Genomic DNA, 26,369 nt, shown 5'->3' on the forward strand with positions numbered 1-26,369 from the left:
GATGGACTCAAGTGTGGCAGCGGTAGTGAGGTTGGCCCAGGATCGAGCACTGTTTCGTTCTACTGTGCATGGGGTCGCTATGAGTCGGTTCCAACTCGATGGCACCTGACAACAACAACAACAACAACAACAACAACAACAGAGCAATTCCCTAGGGATTAGGATTAGATTCTGATGAGCGGGGCAGACCGCGGGAGACTGGGTTTAGTAAGGTTTCCTTGAGTTTCCTGGTGAAAAATTGTTAGGGATTCCACCTTCCAAAGTATTTTGTTGTTAAGTGCTGTCGAGTAGGTTCCAACTCATAGCAACCCTGCATTTGGTTTCTGAGGAGCGGCTGGTGAGCTGGAACCACTGACTTTGCAATTCAAACTAACTTTGCAGTCCACCAGTCCACCGCATTAACCCACAATGCCACACCAGGACTCCTTCCAGGGTATTGTTCTTGTTGTTGTTAAGTGCCATTGAGTAGGTTCCGACCCATAGCAACCTGTATAGGGTTTCCGAGGCGCAGCTGGTGAGCTTGAACTGCCGACTTTGCGATTCAAATCGACCTTGCAGTTCAGATGGCTTTGCAGTCTGGCACATTAAGCTACAGCGCTACCCCAGGACTCCTTTCCAGGGTATAGGCAGTTTTTAAAAGACTTAATTGTGTCAGCATTCTGCCAGCCTTAAAGAAGACCCCTTACCACCTCTCAGAATAATGTATGTGTGTGTGTTCACATGTGTAATAAAGTTACAAAATGAAACAGAAAGTAAACATGAAGCAGACTAGATGAGAATCTGAGAAATAAAATTGAAAGGATAAAATCAAAAGGACTTATTAATACCATATAGTTCCGATGCATGAATTAACACCAATCAATTGAAACTGCAAAGGAAAAAAAAGTATGAAAGCAGTTAAAATAGACAAAGTAAAGTGAAAAGTAAATGCTAAATAATGACTTAAAAGCAGCATGATTCCAAAATTATAAAAATAGATGAAGACATGTGCAAATACCAAGCAATTCAAGAAACTTGGATATTCAAAATTAAATTCCAGCAAGTCCTGAGAAAGAAAAATAGTACAAGAATCCATCCCAGCAGAGTTAGGCCGGTGGTGACTCCCCCATTAATTAGTGAGTGTGAGGTTGACCTGGGAGCTCGTTTCAGTTCGTGGTGGGCCTGACGCAGGTGGCCAGGGGTAGACTGAGAAGTACGGGCTCCCTGTGTGGTGGGTGGACCCAGCACTGCACTTGGTAAATAATGAATTCCACCTTGGAGAGGACATCCTTTGGCAGTTCTGGAACCTGGGGACCAACTTCTCTTCTTGGAGTGGCTGTTTGCTCATCTGTGAACCACACATTTGTGCCTATCCTGTCCCGACACACCCATCCTTCACTAAATAAACTCTTCCTTGGTGCATGCCTGGCACTGAGCAACAGTGAGAAATGGGAACAGCGGCGTTTCTGCTGTCTGAGGTTTAAACTTAGTATTACTAAGTATAGCTGCTCAGTTCCTGTTACTGAACCTTAAGCGGTTAGAAGCTTTTATCTGGGGCTGGGCTTGGAGGTGTGATGTGTTGCCATAATGCAAGTCATATTTTAGAAAGCGCCTTCTGCAGGGCTTCACAGTGTTGGTTTATTGGGGAGCGTGGCAGGGGAGAGGAGTGGGAGACTTGGAGTCATTTAGAAAGGACAGAAATGCTGGGTGTCGTGATTACGAGTCGGGCTGCCAGCCTCAAGGTCAGCAGTTCAAAACTACAAGCTGTTCTGCGGAGAAAGATGAGACTTTCTGTTTCCATAAAGATTTACAGCCTTGGAAACCCTATGCAGGGTCGCTATGAGTCGGAACGTCTCCACAGCGCACCACCACTCTATTGACAATAAGGAGCCCTGGTGTGCTGCTAACCATCAGGTCAGCAGTTCAAACCCACCAACCGTGCCTTCCTTGGCAACACAATACAGACTCGCTATGAGTCAGAACCAACTTAATGGCAGCTAAGGAACCCTGGTGACACCATAGTTAAATACTTGGCTGCTAGTCGAAAAGTCAGCAGTTCAAATCCAGCAGCCATTCCACAGGACAAAGGTGTGGTAGTCTACTTCTGTAAAGATCCCAGCCGTGGAAGGCCTCATTGTACTCTGTGCTATAGGGTCGCTCAGAGCCAGAATCAACTCACAGGCACTGGGCTTTGTGGCGGGCGTGTGGTTTTTGGTTTGCACTAACAGTAGCAGTAATAATGATTATCACCATAGACGTCCACTCTGTGTACCAGCTGCCTAGACATGTGCTCCTGGACATTGTTTACGAGGTTCTCACATTCTTCAGAAAAGGAAACTGAGGCTTGAACACAGCGATGCTGCCTGGAGCAACAGTCTGACAGGGCCTGTTCCTACCGAGACCACCTGTTCCCATCTGTGGTGCTGTAGAGGGGGTCCAACGAAATCCCCAGATGGTGTTTAGGGGGAGAGGTGATGGCACCGTTTTGCTCCTTGTCCTTTTGCCAATTGTCAGTTCCTACTCAATGCAGTCCTGCCTGGAATAGCCAGCTCTGTTCCCCCAAAGCACTTTTTTCAATATACCATAATACGAGGACCTAACTAGTCAAATTCATTGAACTTTTTTTGTAAAGGAAAAGTAAATAGGTTCTGGATGAAGATGCTCTACTGCTCACAGAAAATGTGCACACTTGGTTCCAGTTGTGATGGACAGTGTGCTGGGCCCTGAGGTGACAGATGTGGAGACAGCGCGGTTAGAGCCCTATGTGCTGGGTGCTGAGACAGAGAGATGATCACGTGTGTTGGTGCACGCACGCACGCACACAGTGTGAGGCTGCTCAGCGGAAGGCTGGTCAGACAGCATATATTCAAGAATTGATGATAATGAAGGAAGAAGTCCAAGTTACACTGAAGATGTTGGGGAAAAAAACAAGGCTTTGACAGAATACAAATTGAAATCTTTCAACAAACTGATGCAGCACTGGAGGCACTCACTCATCTACGCTAAGAAATTAGGAAAACAGTTACTTGGCCAACCGATTGGAAGACATCCATATTTGTGGCCATTCCAAAGAAGGGTGACCCAGTGGAATGTAGAAATCATCGAACAATATCATTATCACATGCAAGTAAAACTTTGTTGAGGATAATTCAAAAGGAGCTGCAAACGTACATCAGGGAATTGCCAGAAACTCAAGGCAGATTCAAATGAGGACGTGGAACTAGAGAGATTATTGCTTTTGTCAGAAAAATCTTGGCTGAATGCAGAGAACACCAGAAAGATGCAAAGGCTTTTGACTGAGTGGATCATGACAAGCTATGGACAACATTGTGAAGAATGGGTATTCCAGAACACTCATCGTTGCTCAGAAGGAACTTGTACATAGACCAAGAGCAGTCGTTTGAACAGAAACGGGGGCACTGAATTGTTTAAAATCCAAACAGTGTGCATCCGAGTTGTATTCCTTCACCAGGCTTTTTCATTCTGTATGCTGAGCCAATCACCTGAGAATCTGGAGGACTCTCAAGGAAGTGGATTGACATAGTGACTGGAACAGTGGTCTCAGTGGAACCACAGCTGTGAGGACGGTGCAGGACGGGGCCAGTGTTTCGTCCTCTTGCACATAATAGGGTCACATGGAATCCCTACTGATTTGACGCCCACCAGATCATATCACTGTGTTTCTCAAACTGAAAGTCAAGCCATGTTTGTTTGTTTTTTTAAGTTTTTATTGTGATTTGAGTGATAGTTTATGTGGGAGAACATCAGCTTTACATTCATCCTATCGTATTTTGTTTCATTGCAATGATTACAATCCCCTCCATGCATCATCATTCAAGAAGATTTGTTTTTGTTTTGGATATACACCGAAGGATTCAGGAATATATAACCATTCAAACAAAGGGTACAGCCCCGCAAGCCTGGCCCTCAGCCATCAGCACACAGCCCCTCTCCCTCCCTGAGTCCAGGGTCCCCAGCCGCTCCATCTCTCCAGTCATTGTCTGCGCCTCCATCTCGGGCATCACTGCTTCTCTGGATACGGTCCCGCACTCCGCTCCTCTTCCTTAATGATCCCAGGACCCTCTGCTCCTGGGCTGTATTCTGAAAATCTCACTTCCTCAGTGGGACATGATGTCCTCACTACACTGGACCCAGTCCACATGCCCATCTCCGCAGGGCTAATAAACGATGGTTCGTCTAGACGGTGGGAAACCTCTTGGGCTGGGAGGAAAAGAATAACACAGGAGGTAATACTAACCTTCAAGATAGATAGTTCAAGGAAAACAGGTGGTTGGCGTTTTTTCCCCAAGGTGAATAAAATACCACAATTGGTATTTAACTAAGATTACAAAAATAACACAAAATGGTATCTGTATGTTTACCCATTATAAGCTGTCTTTGCAAGGATACATTGGAAAAGCCATTTGCCCTTAGCCAGGAACCTGAGTCCAAGGAGTCAGGGTGGGGGAGAGTTGCTTCCCTTTGTGGATACTTTTTTCCCCAATTAGAAATGTCCATTATTTAGCTAGTACTCAATTCTCCTGGACTCCACATATTTAAATAAAAAACAAATGTAGAAATAAAACTAGCATGTTTATCTCCAGCTAGAAACTCCATCTGAATATGTAGGATATGAAGGTGTTAAAAGATATTCGTGGCAGTTTATAAATGATTGTCATCCCAGTCTCTGTATTTCACATTATAGATTCTAGCGCACTTTCACCTATGTTATATCAGTAGATCCTCTCAGCAACCTCACCCTCATTTTAAGATGTAGAGACAGGTTCGGATAAATAATACGATTTGCCTAAGGTCACACAGAGAATTCCAGTCAGTACCCACTGTAATGTGTTTATTTACGTGCCTGTCTTCTACTAGATTGTCAGTAGTGACACAAACAGTCCCTGTCTTCTGGTCCCCATCTACTGGAAGGTGATAACAGCGTAAAAGGGGGTGTTAGGGAAGTTGGTGCCCTCCCCTTATGTTGTCTTGGGGGAGGTGCATGGAAAGGGGGGGGAGGTATCACAGAAAATATAAAGAAAAGGGTACAAAGCTCTTGTTAGTAGCATGCCATGACAAAAAAAAAAAAGAGAACAAAATTAGCTTTCTACTTGTCATTTCTGTGGGAAGAGGCGTCGCTGGGTTGTGAAATTTGATGCTGTGATACATTCAATTTGGATTAACTTTGCTGATACTCTACCTCCTTTTAGAGTCTTTCCACAAACTTGATTTTCTGCAAAATGCCAGTCAGTGGCAACTGAGATAGCTTCAGAGGAACGTGACATGTATTTTTCATATCAGAAATAATATGTCTAAGGGCATTGCTTAAATGCAACTCATTGGAACAAATGTTAAACCTATAATAAGAGCCCCCAGAGGCTTATGGGTAACCTAGATTATCAGAAAAGAGCCTTGGTTGCGCCATGGGCTAAGCATCAGGCTGCTAATCAAAAAGGCAAGTGGTTTGAGCTCACCAGCTCTTCCACAAGAGAAAGATGAGGTATTCTGCTTCCATAAAGAGGTACAGCCCCAGAGACCCTATGACACAGTCATGCTCTGTCCGGCGGAGTCGCTATGAGTTAGAGTAGACTCCAGCGATGACTTTGGTCTTTGTCTACTGTATGTTATCTGGATCTGAACTGCTCCTTCTGGCAGCATGGGCACTTCCATGAGGTGAAACTGAATGCTAACTAAAGAGCTGGTAGTATTTCCCTTAGCCATTGAAAGGGAATGTAGCCATGCTCGGATAGAAGAAAAGAAATGAATCTGTGCAGAATTGAAACAGGCTTTTTATTAAATAGAACTCGATCTGAAACTCTTGAGAATTTGAGAGTAAGGCTTAGATAAATATTTCATGGAACATCTTAAGATGCAATCCTTGATAGTCATTTTAGTGTTCTGATTTCTGTTTGTTTTCAGATTTGAAAAAGCCACCATTTTTCTGTAATGATTTCTATCTGATAACTTCCAATTCGGCTCAGTCTCCTAAGGCTGATCTTTATAAATAAATTAAGTAGTACAGTAAGAAGAGCTCCGCTTTTGTTTCATGTGAGTCCCTTTAGATGGGAGCTATGTTAAAAGGGCTTTTACATTTTTTTCTTACTCAAGTGTAAACAGTGGTCTTCGTAAATACCATCCACCATTTAACCTCCGCAGATCAAGTCATCGTACCACCTGGCTGCCTCAAGAGACCGTCTTTGGAAACCACTGCCCCCATTTCTCCCCTTGGGCAGGCAAGAAGCTGTCTACCCTCTGCTCTCTCCAGAGCAAGGGTGGAGAACCACTTTTCTGCCAAAATTGATAGCATCATTCACAGGTCATGGAAAAATTACCAACTTAAAATTTAGCCTGCTATATTTGATCAAATATTTCATTAACTCACCCCTAATGTGATGGCTGGAGTTCTGGTGTGGTACTGTGGGCTGACACACTGAACTGCGAAGTCTGTTTGAACCATGAGGTTGGCAGTTCAAGCTAAAGCTGCTCCTCGGAAACTCTATACAGGGTTGCTATGGGTTGGAACCAACTCGACGGCATTTAACAACAACAAAATGTGATAGCTGGAAGTACGGTTGCCTTGGTGAGCCAGACCAAAAGAGTTCATGGGTCTTATCCCACCAGCAGCCCAAACATTCCCCACCCCTGCTCTAGAACAAAGGACACATGAGCTCTCTGACCAACGGCAACTTTGGGGCTTTGCAGTCTTCTTTTAAAAGCTGCCCTAGATGAGCCTGGGCATGTTAGCGCTTTCTCCTTCATGTCTTGATTTGGTACAAACTCTTAGAAAGGAGCCCGTTCGTTCTCCACACTGACTTGCAGTTGCATAAACTACGATAGGAGGCTGCCTGTTGACACTGTAACTCTGCAAAGTGACAGCTGTATTTTCTGGATCCGTATGGAAAACCCTGTACAGGGTCGCTATGGGTCGAAACCGACTCATGGCACTTCACAACAACGACAATGGGGAAGCTTCTCACCAAAAACCTTCTGTGTCCTCAGCACACTGTGGGGTGTGTGGGGAATTGAACACTGGCTCATACTAGAAATCACTCTGGACACCCCCTGACCCCCACCCCCAATAAATGGAGCGGTGAACACAGAAGCTGGTCCTTTCCCTCAGACCAATTGTGTTCTAAGGGGGAAGAGAGACAATGGATAAGTCAGAAATATAGCAAAATGATTACAGATCATCAGTCCTCTGACAAGAGGTGAGTGAGAGACGAAAGTGGGTGGGTGGTCAGACAAGACTTACCTGCAGACGAAGGAATCTTCAGCCATGTGAAGGGAGGCAGGAACAAGCTTTTGTGCTGGAAGTTTGCAGGGGGAAATGGCGTGACGTTTTGGGCTGTATAAGGTAGTGAGATGAAGCTGTAAGAAATGGGATGAAAACAGCAGAGCGGCTGCCAGCCCGTGAAAGATCCCATCGGCAAAGATAAATGCTTACATTTTATACCCAGGTTCACTGGGAAGCTTTTATGCAGAAGAGTTTCTGGAAAGTGAATTTTGGTAGCTTTGTGGGAAATGAACCAAAAGAGAGAGGCTGAGACAGTGGGCAAGAAAGATTGTGGCCTGGGCACCTGTGCTGTCACTAAACCAGGGTGGGGGTTGGGGAGGGTGACTGGCTGAGGACCTGTCTCTTAAGCAGAGACAACAGGACTGAATGACGGACAGACTGCAGCTACAAGATAGAAGGAAGGGAGGAAATGAGAGCGCATTGGGGTTGAGCCCTGTTGCAGTTTATGGAGGTGGGAATGCCCCCAGGTGGAACAGGTCTGAGGGATACACTTCAGACCCTCAAGTTTGGTATGAGATGCGCCGCTAAGCAATCCAGTGGATCGGGTCTTCATAAGTCTGCTATTTAGGAGACCAGAGGAGAAAAAGGAGTATGCGCAAGGAGCTGGGGATTGGCCCAGGTTCAAGAGAGGCCTAAGATTTTGAAGACCCAGAGGAGGTCAGAAAGTGGGCAGTGGCCCTGGCAGGAGTGGAGGGTTTCCCATAAGAGGGCCCCAGCTCCCCCTGTTGCTCTTCTCCGTTGTTTCTCCTGTTCCCTAGTTCAAGTCCATGCATGATCTGTGGATGCCCAGGAACTCTCATAAGAGTTCAAGGTTAGGACCAAGGTAGGCCATGGGGTTGTCTGACCTTCCAGATCCTCCACACCAGGTTCAAGATGTATTTGGAGGATCCTTTAGTTCAGGGGAGCCTCATAGCTCCAGCCCTTTCCTCCCCATCTGCCTTCCAGGCTGTTGGGGACCAGTGTATACCGAATCTGAAACACCACACTTACATGTCCCCGTTTCTCTTCCACATAGGCTTTATGACAGGCTCACAAAGAACCCCTCAGATGTCCCAGTACGGACCTCAGCAGACAGGACCGTCCATGTCACCGCACCCTGGAATCAGTAGCTTTCAGCAGAGCAGCACCAGTGGGTCTTACGGTCCGCAGATGAGCCACTATGGACCACAAGGTAATGAAAACAAGAATAGAACCAGCAAGCTGCTGCGCATCCTCCGGGGGGGGGGGGGTGGGGCACACTGGGCAAATTCTGTTTGCATGCTAGCTTCTCAAGATCCTAGTTTATGAGCGTCTTTTAAGATTCCGTTCTTGTTGAGCTGGCAGAGCTGTGAGGAAAACATAAGCCCACACCCTTTACTTAGTTGCCCATGACGATGGGAAGCATAGGAATAGCAGCTCAGATCGGTAAGCACTTCATGCCTGGAACACTGAGGTGAGTACTTGTCCTTGTGTGTTACAAGGAAGGAGCACACCCATGTCGGAGAAAATGACACAGACTAGTCCTCAAAAAGCTTCCCGTTTAAAAGCCGGGTGTTTCATTGTGCTGAATTCTGGTCATGCCTTTCCCCACCCTCTGAGAAATTATCTGTTTAATAGTGTTGTGGGTTGAGTGTATCCCCTCAAAATATGTGTTACCAATCCTAACTCCTTCACCTATGGGTGTAATCCAGTTTCCTTGTTTTGTGAATGAGGCCAAATGAATGTAGGCTTCACTTGTGAGATTTAGAGAGCAAATAAGGCTTGGAAACAAGACCCCGAGGGAGGACCAACACCTTCTGAAGATGAGGCAGAGCAGTCAGCCTCCAGGAACTCCCAAGGATGGTCAGCTAGAGAAGCTGGATGCTCCCTCATAGCCCACAGAGAGAGAGTGCACAGCCTGAATTAGGACCTCAAGCCTCCTACACTGAGAGAAAACAAATTTCTGTGTGTTACAGCAGCACCAAGAAACCCAGGCAGTTTGCTCGCTTCTGAGAAGATGTTGGACCAGGAGCTCTCCCGGTGTGTCCCCATCAGTTCCATTCCTCCCACGCATTAGTTACATCCTTGTAGGAGATCGTGAGCCCCTCCAGAATCAGACCTGCCTTTCAAAGAGGACACTTGGGGAGAGCAGGAAAACCATTGGAAACGTGCCCCCCCCCCCCCACATGCTGGTCTCACTCTGCCTTCTGAGGCTTATGTTTTGTCAGCACACAGAGAATCCTTCCACCAAGGCCCTTAACCCTGCTATCCTGATAGATGCCTGTCTCTCTCTCTCTCTATATATATATATATATGTATATATATATATATTTTTTTTTTCACTCCTAAGTCACGTTTGACAAGAAGGCATTTACATTTAGCACCTTCTTTATTTTTTGTTTATTTAAATTAGACATTAATGGGCAATTTAGAAAGAATAAGATGACCTGGCTCATTTCCCAGGTTCCTTGCTTCTGAAAAAGTCAGAAAGATTCCAGGGAAGATGATCCTAGCTACATAGCAAAGTGGCGTAAAAAGTATTGGCCACATCCAGTCAGCCCATATCAAAGCTTCACTGTTCTCTCAGGCATTTGCATCTGTTGAGCACAAGGTGTTCTCCTGAGGCTCAATGTGCTGCTCTTGCCCGACAACACGCTCACAAGTGAAGACTGTCACCTCCTCAGAACCCTACCCTTCTGTTTCTAGCACTTTGCATCTGGAAAGTGCCGTGATGGGTACGTGCTCTTCAACAGGCGAGTGCTAAGCACTTTTATCAGGGTCACCATGGCCTCATAGTTTTGCATGACCTTGTAGACTTTCCAGTTTTATCAGAAGCTCTGAAAATGGTCTTAGAACATTCAACCCATACAACTTTGTATTGAGTCCCTTCTGTCTTTGTCTAAACTGCCCAGAGTGACAGTTGGAGTGAACACGGACTTCTGGAGTTTTCTCTAGAGCCTCCTTACTGTGCCACAAACAGTTTCCTCCACCACTCATCTGCCAGTTTGCATACTGTGGTGGCTTGTGTGTTGCTGTGATGCCGGAAAGCTATACCACTGATATTTTAAATACCTGCAGAGTCCCATAGTAGACAGGTTGTCAAAGACATCATTTAGCTTGGATCCACAATCAGCGCTCATGGGGACAGCAGCCAGGAAATCAGGTGATGTATTACATTAGGCAATTTGGCTGCAAAAGACTTCTTCAAAGTGCTCAAGAGTGAAAGAGATCAGTTTGAGGAGTAAGTTACACCTGACTCAAGCCAGGCTATTTTCAGTTGCCTCATATGTATGTGGAAGTTGGACAACGATTAAGGACAACAGAAGAATCAGTGCATTTGATTTATAGTAATAGTAAATATTATTTTAAAGTGTTGAAGAACAAAGATGTCAGCTTGAGGACTAAGGTGCGCCTGACCCAAGCCATGGTATTTTCAATAACCTCATAAGCATACAAAAGCTGGACAATGAATAAGGAAGACGGTAGAAGAATGGATGCTTTAGAGTTAATGGTGTTGGAGGAGAATATTGAAAGTGCCATGGGCTGCCAAAAGAACCAACAGATCTGTGTTGGAAGAAGTGCAGCCAGAGTGCTCCTTGCAGGCCAAGATGGCCAAACTTCATCTCTCATATTTCAGACATTTTGTCAGGAGAGAGCAGTTGCTGGAGAAGGATATCATGTTTGGTAAGATGGAGGGTCAGAGAAAAAGAGGAAGACCACCAACGAGATGGATTGGCCAAGTGGCAGCATCAATAAACTCAAGCATGGCAATAGTAGTGAGGTTAGCCCAGATCGGGCAGTGTTTCATTCTGCTATGCATAAGGTGTCTATGAGTTGGTACCAACTCAATGGCACCTAACAACAACAACAATTGGTAGATAATATTGAAAGTACCATGGACTGCCTGAAGAATGAACAACTACAGCTTTCTGGTTGTACTTCTGTCTTAGAAGAAGTACAGCCAGAAAGCTCTCTAGAAGTTAACATAGCAAGACTTTGTCTCTCATACTTTGGACATAATGTCAGGAAGGACCAGTCCCTGGAGAAGGACATCATGCTTAGAAAAGTGGAGGGTCACCAAAAAAGAGGAAGAACCCCAATGAGATGGAACGACAGAGTAGCAGCAACAGTGGGCTCAAACATAACAAAAATGTGTAAGGGTGGCACAGAACCTGCTAGTGTTTCATTCGGTTGTACATAGGGTTGCTATGAGCCAGAACCAACTCAGCAGCACCTAGCAACAACAGCTTTCCCTGTTACGAATTCCAGAAAGCCCCTGGAATTTCACAGCCCCACAGTTCCACACTGCTCCCTGACAGGTCACTGTGGCAGGTAGATGTGGGAGCTGAGCTGAGACGATGAGTGGAGCTGCCCTGAGAACATCCCCTTCCCTGGGAAGAGTGAAATCTCCACTTAGTGAGTCTTTGACTGCAAGGAAGGAAGATACCTTCTAGCGAAATTTGGGGAAAGGAGGTCATACGTTCGAAAGCAAAGATGTCACTTTGATGATCCAGCCATGATCTTTTCACTTGCCTCACATGCATGTGAATCTAGACAATGAAACAGAAAGATCTAAGGGAAATTGACCCCTTTAATTATGGTGTTAGCAAGGAAAGTTGAATACACCATGGACGGCCAGAAAAATTAGTAGAAGAAATAACAACTGAATGCTCTTAAAAGGGAGGATGGAAAGATGTCGCCATGCCAACTTTGGACACGTCATCAGAAAGGATCGGAAGAGAACCACATGGTTGCTAAAAAAGTCGAGGGCCAGTGAGAACAATGGGAGCAAACCCCGCATGAGAGTTTGAAAGCAGTAGCTTCACCACTGGGTTCAAACAGCCCAGTGACTGTGAGGATGGTCCAAGCGAGGCAGTGTTTCCTTCTGTGCTTCGTGACGTCACCGTGAGTCGGCCACTCTATGGCAACTAGCCATCCATCAGCTTGTGGCATGCACATGAACTGTGGCGTTTGGCTAGAATGTGATCAAAGGCAAAGTTAGAGCCTTGTTCTAAGAATTGGGGGGTAACACTTTCTAGGATGTGGTCCTTGAAACATTACAAGGACTTTGTGTAAATCTTAGAAATTGGCTGCTGCCAGTAAACACTTGGCTATTAATCCAAAGGTCAGTGGTTCAAACCCACCAGCCACTCCAAAGGAACAAGACCTGGTGGTCTGCTCCCTTAAAGACTGTGCTTGTTAAGTGCCTTCCAGTTGGTTCCGACCCATAGCAACCCATTTCCAAGAAGTGGCTGGTGAATTTGAACCGCCGATCTTGCAGTTCAAACCAGCCTTGTAGTCCAGTGCATTATCCCAGAGTTCCACACCGGGACTCCCCATAAAGATTACAGCCTCAAAAACCCTATAGGACAGTTCTTCTCTATGCACTGGACTGCCAGGTCCATTTGAACCACAAGATTGGCAACTTAAGCTCACCATCCACTCCTTAGAAACCCTATTACAGGGTTGGAACTGGTTCAACAACACTTATAACAACATCAACTCTACTATATGAAGGGGTTTCAAAAAGTTTATGGAAAAATTCCATTATTTTTTCATTTCATTTTTCCACGAACTCTTTGAAGTCCACTCATGTAAAGTCACTGTGAGTTGGTGTCAACTCATGTCACACATAACAACAACTAAGTATCTCATTTTGAAACCTGCTCCTTTCCTGTTAACAACTCATGAGTGAAGACTAAGCCTTGGAGCATCTGAGGAGTCTTAGAACAACTGAGATAGAGTGCGTGTGCTGATGGAGATAGCAGCAGGGCAGAGGAGTCCTCAAGAATGGGTCTGGCTTTTGGATAGTACCCTCAGTTCTCCAGAATCACTGGCCATTCCGATTTTTCTCAAAGACCCACGAATCTGGGAGGATTCCCATCCAGGCTGCCACCCTCGATGGGAGTAGCAAATTGCTTGTGGTTTTAATGTTCTGAGTGTAAATGTTGCTTCAACTTCATGGGACCGCAAGTTAAAGTTGAGCAAAGATGAAAGATGATGTCTTTCTTACTCAGCCTTTCTGGTCTTTGAGAAATGGAAATGTTCCTCCTTCCTTGCGTCTGCATGTCCACTGTCTCTAGTGATTTCTCCCTCTCCAAGTGCTGTCTCTCACCACATGACATGCACTATGTGATGGATGGGTTCCTGGATGGTTCTCTCTGCTGCGTGCTTACAATTCAGTATCCTGATGTTTTCTGTGTTCGCAGCCAAACCAGTCACCTTTCCTTGCTTTCGTTCTTTTCCCTCACTCAGCACTACGTGGCAGGGAATGTTCCTTGTACCAGATTGTTCTGTCCAATAAATGGTCTTTCCTTTGCATCTCTCTCTTTGTTGATCTTTTAAACAGGGACACAAGTAAAGATTTTATTTTTAAATTCCTCCTCTTAATTAACTAGAATCCCTAGTTTAGTGTTGAGCTGCTAACCGTGTGGTCAACAGTTCAAATCCGCCAGCCGCTCTGCGGGAGAAAGAGGAGACTTTGTGCTCCCATAAAGATTTGCAGCCTTAGAGACTTTACATAGGGTTACTAGGACTTGGAATTGACTCAGGGGCAGTGGGTTTTCTTAATTAGCTCTTCAGGTTCTTAGTAAAATATTCAAGGCACTTTCCCTCCTTGTAAGTTTGCATGTCTCTGGAGAGAGTCCCAAGCGTGGTGACGCCCAGAGGTCACTGTTCTCATCCATTTGGCCCTCTTCTAATCCAGATGCATTTCGTCAGTTTCTTAGCGGTCTCAGGAAAAGAAATGACGGTTGTTATTGGCAAGGGTTTTATCATCAGAAGCAGGATCTTCAAAATTGTTGTTACGAATAACAGTGTAACATGAGGAGCTCCATACAATAAGCACTGGACTGCGAACCACAAGATAGGCGGTTTGAGCCCACCAGTCACTCCATGGAAGAAAGATGAGGTTTTCTGCTCCCGCAATGATTTATAGAGTTGCCATGAATCGTAACCTACTCCACGGTACTGATGTCATTCAAAGTATTTGCTGTATACTAGTTGATTCCATCCTCACAACATGCTCTGTCAAAGGTACTTTATGATGCCATTGGACAGGTGTCGAGGTGACAAGACAGGTGACACCCTCCCCGGTGGCCCATGGCTAACTGGTCAGGCCAGAAGTCTCAGCCCAGCAGCCGAACCTGTTCCCTAATCATTGTGAAGCTTGTGAGGTGCTCTGCACTTTGGGAGCAAGAAAATCTCATGCCATGGTGGATTATCCCTCACAGTGGGTAGAGCTAACATTCAGACCAAGTGAGACCGACTTCATACCAGGCTTGCTGGCTCCTGGGTCTTCTTGCTACCAAAGAAAGCCAAGAGAATGCTGTTGGCCTTCAAAGAGCAAGAAGCATTTTTGGATGACAGGAAGGGACACGTATCATAAATGCTGCAGAAAGGAAACACCACCAGAAATGGAAGCAGAGATGATGGATGACTTGGAGAGAGAGAGCAACTTAGGACTAGACTCATGAAAAGAGAAAGGCTGTGTGCTGGCGGCCAGGAGGCAGGCTTGTAGAATGTGCCCTTTGGTTGTTTAAATGATTATATATTCCTGAGTGTTTTTGCTTACATCCCCAAAACAATCCAACAAATAGTGAAAGCAAGTACTGTTGAATGATGATGTGTGGAGGAGATTGTAATCATTACAATGAAACGATGGTGTAAAATCGACGTTCTCTCATGTAAACTGTCACTCAATCCACAATAACACCTTTTAAAAAAACAAAACAAAAAAAAGTTGCAGAAAAGAGAGAAGTTCCCTATACCATTGAGAAGTGGGACACCTTAGCAACATACGAATACTGTAAAAGTCTGAATCATGAACTCGACAAATGGGATGAAGTCAGTCTAAATGGGCAAAAATGTATCGTTGCTGTGTTTTTTTATGACATGTGCTTTTCTACCTTCAAGCAAGCACATGTCAAAAAAAACATACCTGTAGGAAGTATCTGTGTGTGAAGGTGGCCTGGGGGCTTGCTCTCATGAGCAGGTTAACTGGTAATGAAGGAATGTGGGTGAGAAAGAGTGGGCATCAACAATCTTCCTCACATCCTCTCCGTTTCTGAAGGACAAAGATGTTGTTGGTTCCATAGCTCCTTGGTTGTCATGTTGACCACTCACAAGTACGTTTTGCACATTTGTCACTAATTATAAAAAAAACCAAGGCTCTCGTCTTCATTTTCTTCTGAATAAGCAGTATGACCTTGGGTAGCTCACAGGAATTCTCACGTGGCCGATCTGGTAACATGATGAGTCTTCCCCTCTTCTTTTACAGGCTTTATGTAATGTTGTTACTACTTTTACATTTTAAAGATTTTTTTAAATGTATGTTAACTTTTAGAAAAAGCACCATGCCTTAAATATCAGTTAAGAAAAACAAAACCGAGAGTAAAATGTATCCCCCAATTTGTACTCACGGATAGGAGCCACAAAGGGCCGTGGCACACAGCTGCTCAGGTGGTTTGCTGATACAGCCTTCGTCTCATGCCCTAGTTTTGTTTTGTTTTTTTCTTACAACGCTGCCTGAGGACATCGGGGGCTTACAAGTAGGTGCATATGATGAACCTTTTGTTTCTAAATTACTTGGGAAAGGTGCTTCTCAGAAAGATTTAAAAATTCCTTCTCTAAAATTACATGCCATCTGAACTCATCTTTTCCCTTCATTCATTAAAATCTGCGTCTCTCAAATTGAGCAAACTCGAAATGATATCCCACTGAATGGAATGCAGTTCCAAAAGACTGAATTGCACACCAATCAGTTTACTCCACAGCTGTCCCTTTCAAGACGGCGCAGGGTGTCACTGTCACACATTGACGGGCCACCTCATAGGTTCATGCTATCCTTGGGGTCACTGTGTGACCCAGGATTTCAGTCTCCACTCTTGTCAGTCTGGTTATTGACTGAAGCAAACCTTATCTTGGCTTCTGTAGGAGGACACATTGACGACAACACCGTGTTCCTCAGGGGCTACCCTAAGGCTGGTCTCTGCCCACCACCCACCACCCCTGAGTCTAATGGCTTTTGTTCTTGAAACAGGTTGTAATATGAAGGGCTTCTAAAGGTCATGGAAAAATGGAATTTTTTTTTCAAGAAATTTTTCAAGTCCCCTCAGAAAATTTGATGAAGTTGCCACCTCCTGTAATGTTGTTGTTGTTGGTGGTGGTGGTGGTGGTGAGGACTGTGGGGTCAACTCTGACTCACAGTGGCCCTGCATACAACAGAACAAAACACTGCCCAGTCCCCTATGGTTAAATCAGCACTGCTAGACAAAAATATTTCATAGTCCACAGTGTTTTGTTAATGAAATCTTTTAAATCTCTATTTTGTTAATATAAGGAAACCGATTGAATTAGATCATTTTAGAGCAAAAAAGTCGGTTAAAGCAGTTATTCTTCTCTTGGTGTTCAAATTCTGCCTTCAAGTTGTAAGATTTAATCTTGAATTTTTTCTTAGGAGATAATCATCGTTTTATCAAAATGGGAATAAAAAAAGAAAAAGGAATGAAAACTTAGAGTACAAATCAACTTAAAGAGACAAAAACATAAAACAACTTTAATTTTTGACTGTTGTTACGTGCTGTTGAATTAATTCTGATTAACACCGACCGTGTAGAGGGTTTCTGGGAGCAGCTGGTCCATTGCTTATCCTACAGCACCATACCATGGCTCAGTCTTTGACTGGGATAAAGCTGATTATTTCATCTCACTGTTTACAGTCAGCAGCATTCAAGAGTGAGGGCAGCCACATCTACTAAACTCAATGCCATTGAGTTGATTCCCACTTCGAGCGACCCCATAGAGGGTTCCCATAACTCTAAATCTTTATGGGAGCAGATAGCCTCATCTTTCTCTCACAGATGGCTGATGGCTTTGCGCTGCTGCCGACCCACAGTGCCACTATTCTAAATCATGGTGTGTGATGCTTTTTACTCTCTACTTTAAGTTCCTGGGTGGTCCCCACAGTTAACACACTGCGAAGGTGGGCAAATTGAGTCCACCCAGGGGAGTCCCATGGAACTGCTAACCACAAGGCCAACAGTTCAAACCCACCAGCCGCTCCCAGAAAACCCTATACAGGGTGAGGTGAGTCGGAACCAACTTGATGGCATTTAGTAACTGCAGAGGTGCCTCAGAAAAGACAGCTGAAGGTAAACTTTTGAAAACTCAACCATTGGGACCTCCCCACCCCCTGAGCTCAGTTCTACTCCGGTGTGTGTGGGTTCACCGTGAGTCAGAACCAACTGGACCACAGCTGGTTTTACTCTGTGTTACAGGTAGGTCCTGGCTGTGGCCATCCTGAGTTCCAGTGAGGAAACACTGTGTGCACCTTAAGCTTTGCAGCGTCCTTCTCCTGACTTCATAGATGTGCCGGGTAGTCAGAGCTTTGTTGAAAGGAAATGAACTGTTGGAATGGCTCCTCTGATGGGGGGCACATGCCCCTCTGCAGTCTCTGACTGTGACAGTGGAGTATCCCCCTAGGGTCTCCTAGGCTGGCATCTTCATGGGACCCGGGGTCCAGCCATTCTGAACCCAGTGTGTGTGTGACGAGAGTGATTTCAGACTCTCAGATGCTTCCATTTCTTGTCATAGAGATTTTAGTGTGTGGTCCAGATTTGACTCCTGGGTTAGGAGCAGCCGTCTTTCCTTGTTTTGTCAATACTTACTCTTTCTGTGGTCTCCGTTCCTGTTTGAGACATGAATTTGAATCGTGTGCATCCTGAAAGTAGCATGTTCCTGTGTGGCTCTCCTGGCCACCTCTTAGGCAGCCCTTCCTGCCACACTGCTCTGTCAAAGTTCTTATCACCATGTGCCATTGTCTGTATTGATGCATATGCCTGTCTTCTGTTCCCAGAAGGTAAGCCCAATGTGGACTCCCCAGTACTTAACACAGTGGTCCATGAAAAGTTTTTCCTGAGAGTAAGTAACCCAGAGACACAGCCATCCCCTGTCAGCCCTGTCTTGATGCTTGATGAGTACTGGACTCACTCCCCAATGCTGAAGAAGGCGTTCATCTTTAGGCGGTGGATTCCGGGTCTTGTCTGTCTCTCTCTCTCTCTCTGACCGTACTTCTGCACTGATCTTCTTTACTTGGCAGTTCGTTTTTTTCAGGGAACTCACTTTTGTCCTATAAATGTCGCAACAACTGGAGTGCTCGTGTCAGTAAGACGATGACTCTTTCCTCCTCTTTGCGCACTTTGCGCAATACTCTTCTGACTTTTACATTTCGAAGATTTCTTAATTAATGCATGGTGACCTAGAAAGAGCATCCTGCCTTAAACAGCAGTTCAGAAAAACAAAACCAATGGTAAGATGTAATCCAGCATGAAAGAAGTCAGCGTTCCTCTTGAACCTGCATTGGTGGTCTGCTTAAATATGTGTTCCATCTCCCCCTGAAAACAGCACCTCAAAGAGGGACGTGGAGTGATAGATAGGTCTGAGTAGACAGATCTACTTGGAAGAATTTTTTTTTTTTTAAACGTAAATGTTAATTTTATATATATGTGTACAGGAAAGATCTTATTTAAATACTTATAAGAGCTTCCAAAAATTTGCAGAAAACTTGCCATTATTTTTTAATTCCATTTTTCCAGGAACCTTTGGAAGCCCCCTCATACTCATAAGGTAACAGCAACTAAGTACATAGAAATGCTCCAAATTATTCATCACCTTTGTTTTTTGTTGTTGTTGTTAAGTGTCGTAGAGTCGGTTCCAACCCATAGCAACCCTGTATAGGGTTTCCTAGGAGCAACTGGTGAGCTTGAACCGCCAACCTTGCAATTCAAATGGCTTTGCAGTCTGGTGCATTAACCCACAGCACCACACCAGGACTCCTATTCATCACTAGGGAATGAAAATTAAAGCCACAATGATGCCCACTGCATACCTATTAGCAGGACTGGTGGGTGTTTTCTTAAGTTGGCAATACCAAGTGCTGGCGAGGATGTGAGTAATTAGAACTCTCACACATTTGTTGGCAGAAATGCAAAATAGTCCAGCCCCAGTGTGATCTTTTCGTATAAAGGTAAACATTCACTTACCATACAACCCAGCAACACCACTCCTAGGGTTTTACCAAGAGAAAGGAAAGCATATGTCCACACAAAAGATCTGTAGGCAAATGTCATTAGCAGCTTTATTCATAATTGCCCCAAAACTGGAAACATCCCAGGTGTCCACAGAGAGGAATGTGACCGGGCAGTGGAAGGGAATGAACCTGCTCCAGGCAGCTGAATGGATGGATTTTAGAAGCAGAAAGCTAAGTGAAACGAGCAAACTGAAAAAGACTGCAACTCTAATTGGATTTCTGGGACATTCCAGAGAAGGCAAAACCCTGTAAGGACAGGATTCGCATCGCTGGTTGACAGAGGCTAGGGTATGGAGATGTGTTTGGCCACATGATACAATAGTCTTAGTCTTAACTGTGGTTATGGTTGGCCAGCTGTAAGTGTTGGGTACCATCAAGTTAATGGCAATTCATAGCAACCCTGTGTGACCAAGTAGAACTACTCCCATAGCATCCTCAATGGGAGCACATTGCCAGAGTGGGTTCAAACTGCCAACTTTCTGTTAACAGTCAAGTGCTTAATGGTTGCACTACCAGAGTGCTTGCTTTTGTCTGTGAATTATAATATCATTCACTGTAACTTACAAAATCATGTTCTACAGCACTGTGATATCATAGTGGGTTAAGCACTGGTGTGCTAACCGAAAGGTTGGTGGTTTGAAACTCACCAACTGCTCCAAGGGAGAAAGCCAAGGCTGTCTACTCATGTAAAGACCCCAACCTTGAGAGCCCTGTGGAGCAGCTGTGCTCTGTCACGCAGGGTCACTGTGAGGCAGAATTGCCTCGATGGCACTGGCTTGTTCTTCCCTTTGGTTTAGTACACTACCATAAAAAAATGAAAAGATAATTGGCTAAACAGGAAGATGAATGCATACCCGGCCCTAATTCCCAAACCCGTTTCTAGCACATAAGCTAGTTGTGCATTTCCTTTCTTCCACCCAGGGTCAAATTAACAGTTCTCACACAAGTATGAGCTTCCTTTTGGTTCTCCACAGCCTGGAAGCAAACCTTCCCAGGTCTATGGAAACTTGTAATGACTCACGAAAACCAGTAAGTTTAGAATAATGACAGCTTACAAATTGAAGTGTTCTGGAACCCCGGTACACAGTTATTTGTGATCCTCCTAAAATAAGAATGCTGACTTCAATGGAGGCTCGCTCCGGCTGCCTCTGTCTGGCGCTTGATTACAGCTCCTGGTGAGTTGAAATCTGAATTCATTTGGTCACTGGTTTTCCAAGGCTGATGTGCCAGGCTGAATCCCCTTGAAGACTGGGGGCCCTTGGACTTGGCTGTGAGGCCCGTCCAGCTGAGGTGGGCTGGCCCAGCATCTGCTGCCTCCATTGTGCCTAATGCTGGCTCCATCTGTTTTCTGTCAAAGCTGGTGCCAACAAATTACTAATCTATTAGAGAAACATGGAAAGAAGATTGTACTTCTCATTCCTGGCTTTTCCTCTCATATTTTGCTTGGCTTATGTATTGGGTTCTTGTTTATTGGAAGGAGAAAGATATGCTATCGCCTAAGCAGTCGGGGTATGGTGGGCGGCTTGAACCAGTCTCTCTTCCCCATGCTCACATTTTTAGAAGATGGTAGAGAAAAGGGTATTGACGTTGCTGTAGTTACGGTTGTTGTTCTTGATGATGTTAAGTGCTGTCGAATCGTGTCTGACTCATAGAGGCCGTGTATAGGATTTCTGAGGAGCAGTTGGTGGGTTTGAACCACTGACCAGTATTCCGCTGGGTGATAATAGGAGCTGTAATTGATTAGGTAACTGTGCTCCTGGCACTGAGCTAGTCGCCTTAAACATAGACCGGATGACAATTCGTTTTCAGAAAGATGAAGTAACTTGTTCCAGGTCCTGCCAGGAGCAAGTGTCAGAACCAGTCTTCAGACCCACTGTCACCTCTTAAGCTGCCCTTGGGCCATTTGAAGCCTGTGTTGTTGTTGATAAGTTCCGTGGAGTTGGTTCCGACTCATAGTGACCCTGCACAGGGTTTCCGAGGCTGTAGAAGCCGTTTATACCCCAGTTTCGGAGTTAAATGGATAAAGTTCCAAGGAGATGGAAAGGGGGAGGCTGTTTCTTGTTTCTAACAGGGGACTCTCTAATTAGGACCTACCCCCTTGATATGGGCTTCGAGTGTCAATTCATGGACTCAGCCAATGGAGAAAACTAGATTGAGAGCAAGTGTTTGCATGCATGTATGGTGGGCACAGTTGTGCTCTGATGCCTACCCCACCCAATTACAGCAGGCTTCCTGCTGCAAGACAAGCTGGGGAAACACAGCTCTTCTCTCTTCAGTTCATTCCCTGAATGAGACAGATTGAAATGAGGCACAGGATAACTGAATAGCTCAGTCATCTCTTGCTTTTGTGTTTGTTGAAGTACAGCCCCTGGCTGCCAGCTCAACTCAAGATGCAGGAACTCAGAACCCAGCGCTACACAGAGTCCAGCCATACAGCGGGTGGGCGGGCCTCTGTTTAAACCCCACTCCGAGCTCAGGCACCAGCTCCCATGCCTGGATGCTTGTTTTCCAAAACACGATTAAAGTGTTATTTCATTTCCTTCGAAAGCAAAGGGCACATATGTTTCCACTAGAAAGGGCTCCTTACCAAATGAGTCACTTATCAAGTGCTGCCGGCGGGTGGAGAGTGGCCACAGAGCCTTAGCATGAATGCATGAATTCATTACGTCTGCGTTCAGACCGTGAATGAGTCTGTTTATCTTTCATAAACACGAGCGGGTCAGGAGCACCCTGCTCCTCTGATCTGTCAGCTGGTCTGGCGGCGAGGGAGTGTGAGGCCAGGAAGGAGGGGGCGGCTTCCTTGCAGGGGAGAGGGGAGACTCAGCACCCTGTCCAGACCCTCGGCGTCCCTCCCGACCAGGGCTGACTGGAAGGGTTTCCGCGTGGTTCTGTGGAAGGGGAGGCTCAGAAATTACTCCAGAACTTGGTGTAAAGAACTTTTGAAAATGAGCCACCATGACTGTGTGTCTCCCTTCAGCTAATGTGAGTTTGATCATTTCCACACACCTGGCCATACACAATCAGGGAGGTCCTCTAAGTGATTTATGGGGACCTCCCCGATTCCTTTCTTCTTTCGCCTTTTTCTTCCGATTTTCCCGTTCCTCTCCCTGTTAATCTCCCCTTTCACTAGCCTTCTAGATGGCATTCAGTGTTAGAGGCCACACTTTCTGTGGCCATTGCATTAACTGATTAGCCTGATCCAAGATTGGTCCGTATCCAGGGTCAGCAAATTAAAGTTCACTTTGGCCTGCCAACTGCTCTTATAAATAAAGTTTTATTAGAACACCACCGCTCTCATTTTGTTGTTGTTGTCGTTAAGTGCCTTCAAGTCAGTTCTGACTCACAGCGACACTGAAAGGGTTTCTGAGGAGTAGCTGGTGGGTTTGAACTGTTGACCTTGTGTTCCAGTGCTCATCCTACAGTGCCTCACCAGGAGTCTTCCCATTTTGTAGCAGATAGTCTTTAGCTGCTTTGCAGTTGTTGGTGGCCCCCAAAGCCTAAAATATTAGCTAAGATATTTACCATGGTCTAAGATACTTACCCATGGCCTATATGAGCAGTGACTTTTGCATTATCAATAATGAAGAACATATGTCTCATGGCCAGTTAATATAACATGGAATCCTGGTGTGGCACTGTATGATAAGCACTGGACTGCTAACTACTAGGTCGGAAGTTCAAACCTTCTACCTGTTCCTTGGAAACCCTCTACGGGGTCACCGGGAGTCGGAACTGACACAACAGCACTTAACAACAGTAACAACAATACAGAGTAAAGAAGCCCCATGGTACTATGGGTTAGGCATTGGGCTATTAACCACAAGATCAGTGGTTCAAACCCACCAGTCATTCCTCAGGAAAACAATGAAGTTGTCTGCCTCTGTAAAGATTTACAGTCTCAGAAACTGTAAGGAGCAGTTGGGTCCTATGTAGAGTTGGCTAGGAGTCAGAATCAACTCGATGGTAGTGGATTGGGTTTGGTTTAATACAGAGTAAGCAAGTACTCCATAAATGTGGGAAAGCCTAGGAGTTCCTCACACACGTTAGGTATGCAGCCTTATTTATGCACATGAGCAGTAGTAAACCGGGCATTACGAAGAATGTAGCACTGTTTGTCTGAAACACTGCTGAGACGGCGTGTGGAGACGTGAACGTGGCCTGTACCCTCGCAGACCCCCTGTCTTCAACGTGTGGCCCCTCCTCATACTAGCTTTGGGACACATTCCCTATGCCTCCGGATCCCCGTCTCTAAAGTGAGTGTTGTAAGTCCCTCATTGGGTTGATGAAAGGATAAGATGAGCATCATAAATACACAGAACTGAACTGAGTAGCAGTTGGTATTATTTCAGGGTTTGCATTTGTTGTTACGAATCTAATTCCATTTCTGCTGGAAATCTCTTAGCAGCCTCTCTTTGTTTGCCTTCAGAATGAACCCCGAATGTGGGAGCCTGGTACCAGACCTCACAGCCACACAAAGATCAGCAACGGTGGCATCTGGATTCAGCTGCTCTAGCTGTTCCTGCCCTTGCTCAGGTTCTCTCCCATGATCCACGAGTGGCCAGCCTTCATTCGCCATCCAACCATGGCTGTGCCCATGCTTGAGATCGCTTGCGTACATTATGTCATTTAATTAGAGAGTGTTGTCTAAGGGCTCTTATGAACAGAGAAAGAGTGAAGATGTCAAGGGTTTCATTTGACTTGGATCCATAATCAACTAATACCTCCAGAAGCAGCAGTCAGGAAACCATATGAAGCATTGCTTTGGCAGATCTACTACAAAAAAAAGTCTTTAAATTGTTTAGAAGCAAAGATGTCTCCTTGAGGCATGAGGTGTGCCTGACCCAAGCCATGATATTTTCAATCACCTTATATGCTTGTGAAAGTTGGACAATGAATAAGGAAGACTGGAGAAGAGTTCATGCCTTTGAGTTACGGTGTTGATGAAGAATTTAAAGTACCATGGACTATACGAAGAAATAAATCTGCCTTGGAGAACATCCAGCCAGAATAATCCTTAGAAGTAAGGATGATAAGATTCTTCTCATGTATTTTGGATCTATTTTCAGGAGAGACCCTCATGGAGAAGAGCATCATGCTTGGTAGATTCAGCAAAAAAGAGGAAGACACTCAACAAGATGGACTGTAGCCAACACAGTCGCTGTAGCAATGAGCTCACAGGAGATATGGTGGGGATGACGAAGCATCAGGCAGTTTTCATTCAGTTGATCGTAGGGTCATAAGAAGTCAAAACAAACTAGAAGGCCCCTCACAACATCTGTAGGGTTGCTATGAGTGGGCTCCACAGCTACAACAACAGGCAATGCCTTTGTTTTACAGATAAGCCACTGAAAGGAAGAAAGACTAAAACCGCGTTCCTAATGGAGTCCTGGTGTGGTACTGTAGGTTAATGCATTATACTGCAAGGTCGCTTGAACTGCAAGTTCAGAGGTCCAAGCTCACTGGCCGCTCCCCGGAAACCCTCTACAGGGTCACTAGGAGTCAGAACCAACTCAGCGGCACTTAACAACAACAACCCTGATCCCAAAGCCTGAGCCACATGGTCACCTGAGGTTTCAGCTCAACAATTACTTACTCAGAACTTTTTTCCATCCCGTTCAGACTTCTCCTTTCTCGCTCATACTTTTTCAGAGTTGTCTTTCTGGTTTGGGTTTTGGTACTTTTTTTCCTTGTTGGTACCCCTGCTACTGCATGGCTTCACAGCTTACACATGTGCCTCTGGGCACACACCTAGTTTGTGGTCCTCCTGAACTCAGGGACTGAATTGTATATCACCTGCTGTCTCCTGGGCCCAGGACAGTTCCTGGTACATCAGTGTGCAGATGTGTTAGATGGGTGGGCAGTTTCTTCCAGAAAGTAGTGAGGCCTGGAATTGAGAAACTTGACTCCACTCTCTACAAGCGCTTACCTTTTTGCATTTCGTTCACCTAGCGGCTCTGTTGAGAGGCAGCAGATGGTATTGGTTAAGTAGAAGCATACTTCATTCATGGCACTTCATTTGACTTGCTTCCCATGGAACTGCAGTGTTTACAGATAGAAGGCTTTTGGCAACCCAGTTTTGAGCAAATTTATTGATGCCAGCTCCCCAAGAACTTGAGCTCACCTCATGTCTCTATGTCACATTTTGATCGTTATCACAATCTTCCAAACTTTTTCATAATGCCATTACACACTTACTAGACTACAGAATAGTGTAAACATAACGTGTATATGCCCCTGGAAACCGAAACAGTCACGTGACTCACTACATTGGGCTGTTGGTTTTATTGGGAACTTGCAGTATCTGGGAGATGTGTCTGTACATGGGTATCAGAGTCCGTTTGCTTGAGCTGGAATCCTAGTTGCCTAGCTGTAGGCTTTTCTCATCTGTCAATGAAGTGATGGTGGTATTCAATGTCTTATGAATGAAATCCTGTGCGTAAAGCACCAAGGCCAGTGTCTGGCATGTAGTATGTTTCATAAATGTTATCTGCACTTAATATTGTGGTAGCGAAAGCACTGTAGTTTACTTCTCATGCACTCAATTAAAATACAGGATGTGCAAGGAGACAGAATACACAGCTACTTGACATTCAGGCTTTTGTATGGCCGGGCTCCTCTGTATGCCAAAGCCTCACTCTGCCTCCAACCCACCTGCTTCCTCTGGTATGTCCATCTTCAACACTGTATCATGCTGGTGTTGAACTTGCCCCCCCATGATACACGGCAGCCAGCACAAAGCAGCCACTGTCTCTGATGCTTAAGCAAAATAAGAAGAAGTGATCATCCCATGTTGGGCTTGTGCACGTTTCCATGTGACCTTGCCATGACCACGTGTGAGTTTCATCTTGAGTGTTGTTGTGTGGAACCTTTGTCCTAACTGCCGAGGGCAGGAGTGAGGTAGCTCTGCCATCTCAGCATGGCAGACTAGACTGAGTGGAATTCAGGATTTCGATGAGAAGTTTTGTATTTATTGAAGCAGCACTCAGTATTCAGTCTCTTACCTGTTGATGGACTTTCGAATGGTCAGCTTGAATTTACCCTCCGTGTGCC

The 26,369-nt window shown here is 45.2% G+C and overlaps 1 protein-coding gene across 2 annotated transcripts in view; it reads left to right on the top strand.

The window, feature by feature from the left end:
- ARID1B (AT rich interactive domain 1B (SWI1-like)) overlaps nt 1–26,369 on the top strand; it is a 533,326-nt gene that overhangs the window by 435,636 nt on the left and 71,321 nt on the right. For both annotated transcript variants that reach the window (XM_006868451.1, XM_006868450.1), the window contains one exon: nt 8,289–8,444. In XM_006868451.1, the coding sequence (XP_006868513.1) occupies nt 8,289–8,444 (156 nt within the window). The remainder of the gene's footprint in view (nt 1–8,288; nt 8,445–26,369) is intronic.

This window comes from Chrysochloris asiatica, unplaced genomic scaffold (genome assembly GCF_000296735.1).
Source record: "Chrysochloris asiatica unplaced genomic scaffold, ChrAsi1.0 scaffold00117, whole genome shotgun sequence".
In the NCBI taxonomy this organism is placed as follows: domain Eukaryota; kingdom Metazoa; phylum Chordata; class Mammalia; order Afrosoricida; family Chrysochloridae; genus Chrysochloris; species Chrysochloris asiatica.